At 43.5% G+C, this 13804-nt stretch overlaps 1 protein-coding gene across 2 annotated transcripts in view; it reads left to right on the top strand.

The window, feature by feature from the left end:
• The window catches only part of LOC146008600 (polycystin-1-like), a 106960-nt gene that overhangs the window by 81267 nt on the left and 11889 nt on the right, over window positions 1-13804 (top strand). For both annotated transcript variants that reach the window (XM_083148063.1, XM_083148065.1), the window contains exons 32-36: window positions 2318-2523; window positions 5328-5433; window positions 5524-5726; window positions 7066-7268; window positions 10729-10920. In XM_083148063.1, the coding sequence (XP_083004189.1) occupies window positions 2318-2523; window positions 5328-5433; window positions 5524-5726; window positions 7066-7268; window positions 10729-10920 (910 nt within the window). The remainder of the gene's footprint in view (window positions 1-2317; window positions 2524-5327; window positions 5434-5523; window positions 5727-7065; window positions 7269-10728; window positions 10921-13804) is intronic.

Here is a 13804-nt window from a genome sequence, read left to right as displayed (position 1 = left end):
AATTTGTCATGGTCTGGCAATGTTCTCAAACAAAAAAATCCCAACAGCGTCTCTTTTTTCTGAGGCGTTTAAAAGCGGCCGGTGTGAGCAAGCCCACCATGACAAACTTCTATAGATGTTCGATAGAAAGTATTCTGACCTTTGGCATTATCGTCTGGTTCGGCAATTGCACGGTTAGGGAACGCTCAAAATTAGAACGCATTGTAAAGGCCGCAGGCAAAATCATAGGAGTGCAACTGCCAACCATACTGGAGCTCTATAATTCTAGAATTTTAAAGCGTACCAAAAATATTTTAGCCGATTCCAGTCACCCGTTTTTTAGTTCATTCGAGAAATTACCTTCGCTAAAAAGGTTCAGAACCATGAGGGCACGTACAAGCCGTTTGCACAATAGTTTCCTTCCATCAGCAGTGCGTATGTTGAATACTTGAAGTGATGTTTGTTTTTATGTATCCCTTATGTATTTTTCTTCCCTTTTTTATATGTATTATGCGTATATTGCTTTTACTGTACTGGTATTTATGTAACCCACAATTTCGTCTGCAGAGAGAGTTTTCTCCCGCTGCTGATGACAATAAAAATTGACTTGACTTGACTTGACATATTACGCAGCACTTTACAGAGTATAGTTGAACATTCACATCAGTCCCTGAACCAGGGGAGCTTACAATCTATATTCCCTACCACATGTACACGCATACAGACATTTTGTTGGAAGCCAATTGACCTACCAGTATATTTTTGGATTTTGGATTGTGGGAGGAGTACCCTGAGTAAACCCACGCAAACACGGGGAGAATACTCCGCACAGTTAGGTCCATGGCGGGTATTAAACCCATGACCACAGCACTGTGAGGCAGTAATGCTAACCATTGCACCATCTGTGGTTAGCAGTAAAAATAAAAAAGGAATAAATATTACATCCTAGAAGGTGAGAAGTGTATAGTGTAATTAAAGGGTCCGTCTATGCCACCTCCCTTCCGTCCATTTATGCCCTCTCCCATCTGTCTGTCTATGCCATCTTCTGTCCGTCTATGCCTTCATATGGTGCCCTTGTCAGTTTGTCTATCTGCCTATGCCTCCAATCCTTTCAAGATTTTGCTATGGGTCCCACAAAGTTCTATTTCCGCCCCTGCTGCAGGCTACTGGTGCAAATTCGTTCTCTCTGTGTGCCTAAAACTGTAATGCCTTGGGTTTAGGGGGGTATTCAATCCCGGGTCACAACTCTCGATCCCTCCCGACCAGCGGTGACTCTTAACTCTGTGGAGGAGGGTTGCTGCCATGATGCAGGCCCCCTCTGCTGCCACCACTGTGCTTGTGGTCCCCGCGGCTGTTGCTGCCAATCCCAGTCCCAGCCGCCGGTCTCCCCCGTCGCGGGGCCGGCGCATGTGCTGGATCCTAGCCTTTATGGGCTGTTTTTGCTGGTTCCAGCACACGTGCAGCATGGTCCTCGTACTGCACACGCTCAGCAGCCCATGTAGAGGCGTCCCGGAGGGAGGGAACCCCTCCCAAATGGACTGCCTTGGGTGACTTGCAGGTCGGACATCCAATAGGAAGTCACTGCCAGTCACAGTGAAGCCACCACTGGTCCCGACAGCCGTGACCCTGGCCCATTTTCATTTTGTTGGACAGCATATCGCCAGGTGGGATTCAATGTCCCGCTTTGCGATCTGTAAAAGGGGATGGGTCAGCGTAAACGGCCGTGGATTGCCGAGATTCATCCGTGATTGCAACAATTCACGGCCGTACTCTGCAAAACGAGCCAAACAGCTTTTAAAGTCAGGCCCGGTCTGTCGATCTGCCTCTTCAATACTGTCGGTAAAGGCAGCATTGAATAGGCGACTGCCACTATTTACCCCGTCTGAAAAAGCGGCGGGGATTGAATACCCCCTATGTGTCCAATATTTCAAATAGTATGAATTCCCCTTTGCTCAGAAAAGGGGCAGTGCAAAATACTCCAAGTGTTATCAATTAACCAATATAGAGCTATAAACAAAACAAATTGATAAGGCGGCCTACTGTTAAAATATACTGTATATTACAAGCATCTATAGTAGAGATGTATGTGCCTACAAAATAAGGAGAATAGTTAGAGACATTCATAGGTAGTGTTCACCTTTCAAGGCAATTGGTGGACATAGCGGACATATTTGAGAATATATCTTTTCCAGTAATATAGGGTGGGTATAATCATGTGCGGTATGGCCAGTGGATGTCTTTATTTTGTTGTTGTTACCGTTTGCATTAATCCAGATAGGCTGTGACTTTCAGCAAACATAAGTGTTAAAAAATACTTACACATTGTGTCCTCCTTTAGTTCCCAGCCCATCTGGATGTCTTCTAGTGATAGTTTATATGATACCCAGTATGATATTCCTTCAGAGTCAGCATTTGGCTTTATGCAGCCCTTGTGCAAAAATACTAAAAATGATCAGTGCAGGCTGCAATCTGCCTGCAGTTCTGGAGATGAACCTCTATCGCTATCGGAGGAGTCCAGCTGCAGCCCGCTCTTCACGCTGTCAGGTATTTCAGGGCTTTTTTTTTACCACCAGCTGTATTTTCATTCCCTGTTATGTGATGTACAAATTTCCATCTGACAAGTTTACATTTCCATGCATTAAAGTTAATATACGATTACTTTTGAATGGTAAATTTTATCAAATCTTTTTATTCATGGGTTTAAAATGATTTTGCCCTCTAAACTGCTGGATTTATTATTATTATTGCATGTAGATTATGGTGAGTCTAGTTGATCCGACCATTCTATCAGCGCAATGAAAAACCAGAGAGTATCAGTTTTTGACATGAGGTTGAAATCTGTGGGGGTAATTCAGACCTGATTGCGGCTGACCAAATTTGCACAGCGGCCGATAATCGATGAACTGCGTGTGCATATGAGCCACAATGTGTGTGCATGACACCTGATAGCGAAGCAATCCTGCTACTTTTTTCCGTCGCTAGCTGTTTGCAAGGTGATTGACAGGAAGTGGGCATCTTGGGGTGTCAGGGCTTGGGTAATTGGTGTCCCCGGCTGTGACAGCAGTGAGCCAGTGGAGGGTTCTGGCTACTGGAACATTGGGGCTTTGAGGTATCTGCAGTTGATATGACACTGGGCACTGTAGACACAGCCCTCTGTCAGAGTTCCACACCCAACTGTGCCACTGCTGAGGGATGAGCACTGATGGGTCAGTGATGGTTAATGAGATTGGCCTGGGAACTGATGGTCTGTGGTATCAGGCTGTGAACTGATGGTCTGCAGTATCAGGCTGTGAACCGATGGCTTGTGTCAGCCTTGGAGCTGAGGATCCAGAACGGCCTGGGTGCAGATGGCCTGGGTCGGCATTAGAGCCGATGGTCGGGGTATGCCTGGGAGCTGATGGTCAGGATCCGCCGGGTAGCTGGTGGTCAGGGTCGGCCTGGAAGCTAATGGTCAAGGTCGGGTCCTGTGCTGCTTACAGGTAGCAGATAATGCTCAGGATGCTGAGGATGGTGTTAGCAATCTGTATGGCAGATGGTAATAGACCAAGCAAGGCAGCAGAAGCAGGATAAGGTACTGTGTAGACAGGTAACCTGTAGCCTAGAAATCAGCCTAAGGGATCTCTGAGGGCCAGATGTATCAAGCTTCAAAAAGTGTTAAGATGGAGAGTGATAAACAGCCAGCCAATCAGCTCCTACCTGTCATTTTTCAAACACAGCCTGTGACATAAGAGTTAGGAGCTGATTGGCTGGCTGATATCACTCTCCATTTTATAACTTTTTGAAGCTTGATACATCTGGCACTCAGAAGGAAGACGATGGTTAAGCACCCTGTAGACTGTAATGTGACTTCAGCACCGACTGGGATAGGTGAATTAGACCTGGACCGGTAACATCGGGCCTGAGTCACATGGTACACTTCGGGCTCTGTGGATTGGAGTGTATGGGTCAGATGACCCGGGTGTCATGGCGGCACTCATGAAGCCGCACACCGACGTGGGTCACCAGGCCGCATGCCAGGCCACAGCAGAAAAGTGACAGGGAACAATGTGACCACTGGACATCACTCCAGCCCGATGATGCCAGGAACAGATCTGCGGCAGAGTGCAGACCATTGCGCGGGTAAGACGCGCGTGTCAGTGTTATGTTTCCTGGCAAAGGGATTGGGTCTATGCTTCCACCCTCATGCCTTGTTCAAAAAGTTCCATCTTCCCTATCAAGCTTCAAGCCAAGTGTCTAGTGAGCACACCTAAAAAGGGGTATAGGAAAACAACAGATCCTAGGGCCAAAATTTTGGATCCTGTAGTATTTATTGCAACTCCAAGCTCCCTCTCCAGCTTACCTGTTAGATGCTGCAGAGGAGGCTGGTGTTTCATGTGCTGTAAGCTCTGCCGGAGTTCATAGGAGCAAAAATATATCACTTAACTTCCAGCAAATCTAAAGCAGGCATATCCCAGTCACATGTTCGACTGGGCCAATCACCTGCAAAATTGCTCTATTTAAATTTGCAGATGCTGGTAAATGGTTGCCAGTGTAACTTCGTTCCTCAGAGGTCAGAATACTTTTCCATTGTGCAATCCTGTATAGTGCAGTTTAGCAATACAGCATTAATAACTATTGTCCTGGTGCTAATCTATCTCAACAAACTCACAGCTAGCATCACCTGCACCACTAAGTACTTGTGATATCCTCAATACTGCTACTGATCTATATAAAGGGTAGCATGATTTGACCATCTTCCTTCACCAATTTTACAGTTATCACAGCCAACAGAAATGGTCCTGATCCAAATACAAATCTTACTATTGCTTTGAAAAAGCTTGTTAAGCTTCACAGTCATTCTATAATCAATAAGTCCTGTAGCTAAATCCCATAATACTTTTACACTTTCTTATTCCCAGTGCAGTCAGTGGTCAGTCCTTTTGCTGCAGTAAAAGCTGTTGGGTGGAGGTGGTTGGGGGTGACTGACAGCTCTGTGTTCTGAGGTAAAGAGATGACCTTAGTTATTTATTATATAAAGTGAGAATTAATATTCAAAATAAAAGCAACACCGATACTAGTGATTCTTATTAAGGGCGCAAATATTTTATTTATTAAGGGAAAGGTGCGCACATGGAGTTGTTGGCCTATCGATACAAATTTACCATTAACTTTTTCATGCCTCCTCCCATTGATCTGAGTCAGCTTCTCCAATCCTCTGAGCATCTCACAACTCTCCTTTCTCTGGCTGTCAAAACATCTGGAAATGTATAGAGTGCAACAAGTATGGGGCTGAGAAGGTATATTATCTAAAGAGGGGGGTAAAAAATGTTAACCATATTAGGCATTTATATATTTGTGTTCTGCTGTAGAGGAAAACTTACTCCAGTCCATTGTTGGCGACAAGCATGTGTGGAAATCGACAGAGGAATCGGACAGTGGCAGGTTTTCATCCCACCAAAACCTAGGGTCACCGAGGTAATGGAGCAATATCATACATTTTTTATTATTACTATAATTAGCAGCACAGGAAACACTGCGTTGTAATCACATGATTTATGTTTGCAGTACCGAGAGTGGATATAGTCTCTTGTCTGAGAATGGCAATTGCTATGAGACCGGATTCCATTCCGAGGACAACCAGTGGGATAGAGCTAGGAGAGCTTCAGATTCCTCCTCTGTTGTTTCTAGTGGGACAAGTAATGATTCTGAACTCCAGGACCGGTGGGATAATTCATCTGCATCTCCTTCCCCCTTTACAACATGCATCGGTGAATACAATATTTTAGATACAGATGAGTCCTCAACTATCTTTGCTGCAATCACACCATACAGCCCCTCTTGGCAGGCCAAGTCCTGTGAGACTCTGATATCATCAGGCATCTTTTGGGGAAAATATATGGGTACTTGTGAGTTATCCGGGCTCCCGATTTTTTGATTGTATGCCTTAAGTTAAGGCATACAATCAGATGCGATGCGATGCGATATCGCATCGCATCGCATCGCATCCGACCATCGGATGCGATGACCCGATTTTTCCATAGGAATCAATGTTAAAATGGACTGAGTCCATTTTAACATGGAATTCAATGGGAAAAAGGGGTCCTTTTCATACCCCTACTATCCAAGTGGGCATGGAGTTGGATATAAACCTGTGGCGAGCGTAGCGAGCCACCGAGCCCGAAGCGTGGCGAGCGAAGCGAGCCCCGCGAGGGGACGGTATTCCGTGTCCCCTCGCGGGGCTCGCTACGCTCGCCACGCTTCGGGCTCGGTGGCTCGCTACGCTCGCCACAGGTTTATATCCAACTCCATGCCCACTTGGATAGTAGGGGTATGAAAAGGACCCGATTTTCCCATTGAATTCCATGTTAAAATGGACTCAGTCCATTTTAACATTGATTCCTATGGAAAAATCGGGTCATCGCATCGCATCGCATCGCATCCGATGGTCGCATGCGATGCGATGCGATGTCCCGATCCGACCCGATTTAAAAATCGGACGCCCGGATAACTCATAAGTACCAATATCTGTGTGTGAATGAGACTTGTATATCGAAGTGCGAATATGTCTCTGAATCTGTATAGGAAGTGCTACAATGCAGCGTCCGCGATGCAAAAGTTCCATTTTGAGTCATATACAGTCTCAGGGGTAAATTTACTAAGATGGGAGATCTATTTGAGATGGAATGTTTCCCATAGCAACAATCACGTTCTATTATCTAGAAGTAGCTAAAAACAAAGTAGAATCTGATTGGTTCTATGAGCAACATCCCAGCTTCAATAGAACTTCCATTTTAGTAAATTTAACACTCAGTTGCACACACATATACACTACAAAATAATCAGCAGAGTCTCCAATTGTGTTGCAGCCACATCCAGTTGCAAATAAAATGCATTCTCGGCAAAAAATAAAAGTAATAATAATAAATAAAAATAAGAGTCTAGCGGTGTTGTAAGGGACCTAGTAACTCGCTCACACCAGGCATCTCACGCTGTGCGGTGTATTGTGGCTAGATGTATGAGGACACTTTTATAATAAACATTAATTAAGGTTATTTTGTCATAAAATGTACTGCTCGTTAGTGGTGTAAACATCACTTCTACCCACAGGTGTTCGCTGGAGGCCTCTAGGCTGGTTATTCCCTTCCCAGATGCTGTGGGCGGTTTACTCTGTGTCATTTCTACTATTAGCTGGCTGCATTGCAGCCACGGTCCTGTACATTTCATCTTTATCAGAGCATGGCCTTTTACTGTGGCTTATTTCTACTACTTGTGCACTGCTTACATCTGCTCTCCTGCTGGAGCCATTTAAGGTAAGAGGACGATACTGTCTTAAAGGAATCAGAATTCGAATTATTATTCCAGCACCTGGGATTTACAGTTTCTTAGACTTTATACTTAAAAAAATAAAATAAAATAAAACTCTCAAAGGCCCCACTTTACAAATTTAAAATGACTTTTTCCACATGTCTAGAACATAGGGCCTTATTGAGCAGTAGACAGATTTGCAAAGCTACACACATGCAGCTTTGCAAATCCATCTGCTGAAGATGCAAATGCAGAAGGAGGTGTCAGACCCCTCGTTGCTGTCTTTGTGATCCCAGCACTGCGATCGAGGTCCCAGGCTGGGATCAACATAGCAACCAGTGATTGCGATGTTTCCCATAGATGGTCAGATGAATAAGCTTCAGCTTTCTCAGGCTGACTGTAGCAGGGTGCCTTATGAGCCCAGGAAGTTTGCATCCAGAGAAACAGACCCTGGCCCTGCCACTTCTGGAAAACAGGGGCAACATGCCCCTGTTTCCAGGAACGTTGGCCGTCATTACACCCCTGCATGGGTATTTCAATGTACTGCTGAATCAGGCCCATAATCCACATGACAGCATTTAGAATTTTTAGTACTGTACAACAGGCATAGCCAGATTAATGGGGCTAAGCAGGGGCTACTGTACCCGGGCCCCCCTCTGTCAGGGCCCCCTCCAGTCAAATCAAAGTGACTCTCCTAGCTCTCCTGATTCCTGTCCCACTGTATAAGTAAGTAGTACAGAGGCTGCTGCTATTCTTGCATGTTACAAGATACATGACACTGTAGAATTTTTTTTCTATGTGTATTTTAAGATTGTTTAAGTTGTCTTTGTTCTACAACAAGGAAAATGTTGTCTCTCAATTAGGTGGAGCTATAAATAGTACCCATACATTATTATACAATACAATTTAATGTACACAATCCATACCTCCCAACATGACCCATTGCAGGAGGGACAAAACAATCTTACATTATGAGGGAAGTCCAAATAGAGAGCATTATCTCCTGTATTGAAATTATTTTATTATAAATTAAATAGTTTAACACAGGTGACAACAATCATATATTAAGAGGAAAGTTCAGGTAGAGAGGATTTTGTCCCTTCTGAAATGGTGGAATGGCTCATATTGGGATTTATACACAATCTAATATATAACATCCACCCCCCCCCCCCCCCCCCCCCATATTGTTTACCCAGGCCCACCTGTCTTAAGTGCCCCGGACCCCTCTAACTCTTAATCAGGCCCTGACATTAGGTGATGTTTGTTCATGTGTACCAAAATTATGTATGTATGGCATATACATAAAGACTGAGTATCTGCTCAGATTATGCTCACATGCCCCTCTAATGTAACGTTAATGCCCCTTTCAGACCGCACTTTTTACCCGTTATTTTGCCGTTTTTTTTAACGGTAATTTGTGCAGTCTGAAAGGTGCAGAGTGAATTTATCGGTTCTATTGAACCGGTATTTCTATACGGTAATAAAGCAGGGTCCTACCCGTTTCAGACCTATTTTTTTTCATCCACTGTTTTCTATGGATTAAAACGGGTTCAGTGTTGTGAAGGGACAAAAACTGCATTGAAATACGGTTTAAAGATATGCGGTGTGAAAGGGGTTTTAGCTGGCAGACCCGTTTTTAGAAACATTTTAAAATACCTGGTCAAAGCCAGTTTTGCGGTCTGAAAGCAGCATTCTTGTTCTGTACAGATGTATCTAATCATGCCAAGTTCAACTAAAGGTGCCCACACACGCACCGTTCCCGGCGTGTGTTGTGGGCTTAACTAGCACACATAGCATCGCATCGTATGCCTTGTGCATACGATGTGCATGCGATGCGATGCTATGCTAGAAAAAGCTAGTACAAAAAGCATGTGCAGCACATACTTTTTGTACTGTACGATGAGGTGCCGCGGGAGCGCGCACCCCATCGTACAGCATCGCACCGCCCGCATCGGTGCGTGTGTGGGCACCTTTACTGTACATACTCTAGATCTTTTACCACAATGAAACAAGCTTTAACACAATAAATCACTGTGGTCAATTCCAAATTACCTGGTTTGCTTTTATTCTTTGAAGTTTGGGTTCATTAAAGATGTTTCCTCATTCTGCTCTTTCCTGGGCTTTACTCCAATTTTTCCTGGTTTCTACACAAAATAAAATGCTGATTTGATTATAAATGCAAAAAAAGGAAACCTAACCCTTTCTAAGAGGCTAAATAGAAATGCAGCTGCTGTAACAGGTGGCAGTGTCCAGCTCTTGAAAGTGTTTAATAATAAAAAGATTCATAATAAAAATGAGAAATCCTGCACTGAAAAGTCTGGCTTAAATAGATAAATAATACGGCCTGTTTCCATGAATAAAACATTTATACAAAGTCATATAAAGGCATAAAAAATACTCAAGCAACATATATTTACTGAAAATACTGGATACTTATATAGAGACCAATAGTGTTAAAAAATGTACAGTATACAGCACACTTACCTCAAATGACTCTAAGGGGGTGATTCTGGTTGGCTCACTAAGCAGCGAAAATTCTCTGCTTAGCAAGCCTTCTAAGGCCGCCTGCCGGGTGTGCGAATGCCTACCCCAGTCATGCTCTGAGCATTCCCGCTGCTTTGCGAATGGATGTTTTGCATAAACATCCATCTGCAGGGTAGCGTATGGGGCAAAATCAGTGGATGTTTTTTCCCCTGCCCGCAAATCTAAAGCAGTCTGTGTTGACTTAGACTTGCGGCGTCCGGGTCCAAGAACTGGGCGGACAGCTGATGTCCTGTTAAGTCAGCCTCCCACCCAATCAGGCAGCTTCCCGCCTGCGTTTGCATGGGGATGCCCAGCGGTTTCCTCGGTGCACCCAGGGTTTTCAAGGATACGCCCAAGAAACACTGGCCATCCTCATGTGAACACCCCCTGTCCGCAAGTGCGAGTCGCAAAGCTGTCCGCACAGAAGCCCCGCACATGTGCATGAGCAGTGCTAAAACATTGGGAACACGCCAGGGACAGAATGAAATAGAATTAGGCCCTAAATCTGAAGAGCAAATTGTACTGCTTTATCATTTGTTAGATGTACAGAAAGTGCATATATCTCCTAGAGAACATATTTCAGTCAAAGGAAATAGGAAGAACATCAATAAGCTCAGGTGTTACCGAGAATATTTGCACTTGTAAAACGTTTTTAAGAAATAAATAAAATATTGTTATCACAAGAAGTGTAACCTCTTGGCCAGTTAGTTTATACACCATAATAAGGGATGGGTGGGGGACATACAGGAATCCTGTTACTATCACTCAATAATCAGGTAATACAACTTCTAGCACTAGGCCTACTTTACACAGTTGAGGCTACAGATCTACCCATAAAGTTTGATGACATATATCTATCTCTTCACTATCATTGAGTAACATTATCAGGGTTTGCTTTTACTGCTCCTCATAGTAACATCATATATTTACAACCTGTTGCAGGTGGTATTACTTTCACTTTACTATGCTCTATGCTGCCCCCCGGTACTCAGTGAAGGTTTGGGGCTCGTAGAAGAGCCAATTGTTAAGAAGATATCAGATTGTTCAAACAAAGTTCGGGCTCCAGGAGGGTTCAGCCTTCAACAGGCAAAACAAGAAGCAAGGAGAGTACGTGCACTTAGGACTATGATCATGGTAAGAGCCACAGAAATCACAGATACACATTTCATTATCATTTTTTTAATTATAGCCATATAAATGTAATTATCAATATGAATGGAATTTGTGCAAGTTGGATAATGTGAATACTATGTTATATCTCTGAATTAAAAAATTAGGTCAGTGGAACATGGTGAGCAGGGCCTGATTAAAGGTTCAATGTGCCCTGCGCATGTATCTCCCCAGCAAGGCAGTTAAGCACATGTATATGGGCTTCAGGGACTCGCATTCATGCTGCCTATATGCATCTAACATAGGTTATATAACTGGCATTCTTTTTGTAATGCTTGTGGCTAGCATTGTAGCACAATGTACATAGAGTAAATGGTTCCATCAGTAAGTTACATTGGCATAGCCACCTAGCAGTCACCTTAAGAACGTTACCCCCCACAGTACACCAGGATGGGTGATCGCTAACAAGCATGGAATAAATTATGCCTTCATTTTATTGCTCGGCTGTCACATGCAAGGCCTCTCCCCAATCCCAGCTCCCTAGGCTGCAGCCTAATCAACCTATTGGTTAACCTGGCATTGATAGCGTGCAACAAAGTACTCACCCAACTGGGAAATATACACAGAAATAGTCATTAAGAACAGTAAAAAATATAAAATAGCGAACACAGTAAACTATAAACATCACAAAAATAATTTAATGGCAGAAAATAGAGCTAAAGGTTTTGTAATGAAGACTCAGCAACTGCTTGTTAGTACTAGAGAGGAAGGAGAAGAGAAGGTGCTCAGCACCATATAGTACTGTAGATTCAAACTGGCATTTAGAAGTCCAAGGCAACAGGCACACTTTATGATACAGGTAGGAGAGGGAGGTATGTCTCCATCAGAGGAGTGGTGATACGGCCTCAGAAGCAACATATAGGGTCCTGACTTCCCTGTGACACAGAAGACAATCCTGTGGCAGCATTAAGTCGGTGGTGAGGGTAGACTACAACAGGGCCCCACACTGCAAGGGAGCACTGATCAGCTGGAAAGAAATGCAGCCACGAGATCACGATGACCATGGGGCAACACAGCATCCAATGGGTGAGCAGACTATATAAAAGAGGCATTGCAGAAGGCCCGGACACAGCTACACAGCAAGGTAGGGGGACACTACAAGCCCAAGCAAGACAGTTCCAATCTGCACACAAAGTAGTATTCACAGCCAAAAAGGTCTTCCTGTGTGTGATCCAACTTCCCGGCATCCGGGTGAGTGCTGGCCAGGCAGCAAGAGGAGCCCTTTCAGCAGTGGAAAGTTGTGGCCAGGGTAGGAAGAACAGCTGCATTGAAAAGAAGCAGGAGGCAATGGGTCCTGGAGACTCAGGCTGCAGGGAAGAAACAGGTGGGCTTCCACTGGCTGAAGAAAGGGCTTGGGTTTAGAGAACCTACGGAATGGAGAACAGCAGCTCTGGGGCAACCCATGATGCCCCATATACAAAGGGAGAGAATTAAGTGTAGGAATTAAATAAACAATTAGAAATTCAGGTGTTCAAAAATTAATGTGAGATAGGAAGCCATTAGTTTTGTAACAGGCTATTAAAGTTTGAGGTAGAGGGTTTCAAGCTGAAGGTAGTAGAAATAGCATTGAATTGTCTTCTAAAGGAAAAGTGTGGGACTAATCAGAAGAAAGAATAAAACCTCACAGGAGGAGGTTGCATGTTATCAGCATATTGATGGAGATGAAATCTATAAGTATTGATTAATACGCTGAAGGACAAGAAGAGTTGTGAAAGTGGAAGGTAAGACTGGTGAATTTGAAGGTGTTTTTGTGCAATAACCAGAGAAAAAGTAGAAGAACCAAGGTAAGGTCAGTGTAGTAAAAAAAATAAAGTAGTAATAACCTGTTATAGAGACTGACAACATCTACAGGAGAATCTGCAAAGGCTTCTGACCTTTTTCATTCAGACAACCAGATCAATACTGGACTGTCTAGTCATAAGGCAATGCTGAACAATATATGTAGTTCATGCATTTGGAAAAAAATATAGAAAATAGCACGTAAAAAGATAACATTTCAGTTTTATTGGGAAATAGAAAATGGAAGGAATCAAACTATGGGGTAGATTAAACAATGAGTTATAGTCTTTGTTATCAGGCATTAGGAATGATGAATGATGCTCAGCTACTGTCAATTTTCAACAACATGACAGGAACTGATTGGCTGAGCACTATTTATACTTCAGAACAGGAATATCCTGTTTGGGGAAATGCCCCAATGTGTGGGGAAATTAGTTTCTGAGGGGTATATTTATTAAGCTCGGTGAAGTGATAACGTGTCTGGTTTTTATCACCGGCCAATCAACTCCTACCTGTCATTTTTCAAACCAAGCCTGTAACTTCACAGTTAGGAGCTGATTGGCCGGTGATAAAAACCAGACACTTTATCACTTCACCAAGCTTAATAAATCTGCCCGAGTTACATATTCAGATTTGTACAGAATAGAGCAGGAAATGGTATAAAAGGAGGATCAGTCATAGAGCGAATGACTATACAAGATAATGATTGTAGGAGTATATCGCCAGACAAACACAGGATGAAAGGACCCACCAAAGTACTGACAGAATACACTGCACCCATTATGGAAATCCACCTAAGACGAAATTTGTTCTTTTAAGTGAACTTGATCTAATGTACAAACAAAACATAATAAAGTAAGACATTTAGAGGCAGTAAGGGAAAGAAGGTGTTAGAATCTGTAATAAGCACATCTTAGTAGATAATGGTTATGTTTGTTCTGTGAGTTCCAGTCAGTCTCTTGGCAACCATTGCACTGTGCCAACTAGGACTTAATGGGGTAAATGTATTAAGCCTTAACAAGAGATAAATGCAAGGGTGATAAGGAGAGCTAAACGTCCAGCCAATCAG

Source organism: Crinia signifera, chromosome 6, assembly GCF_055691185.1.
Source record: "Crinia signifera chromosome 6, ASM5569118v1, whole genome shotgun sequence".
Lineage (NCBI taxonomy): Eukaryota > Metazoa > Chordata > Amphibia > Anura > Myobatrachidae > Crinia > Crinia signifera.
This window is presented reverse-complemented; position numbering and strand designations above follow the sequence as displayed.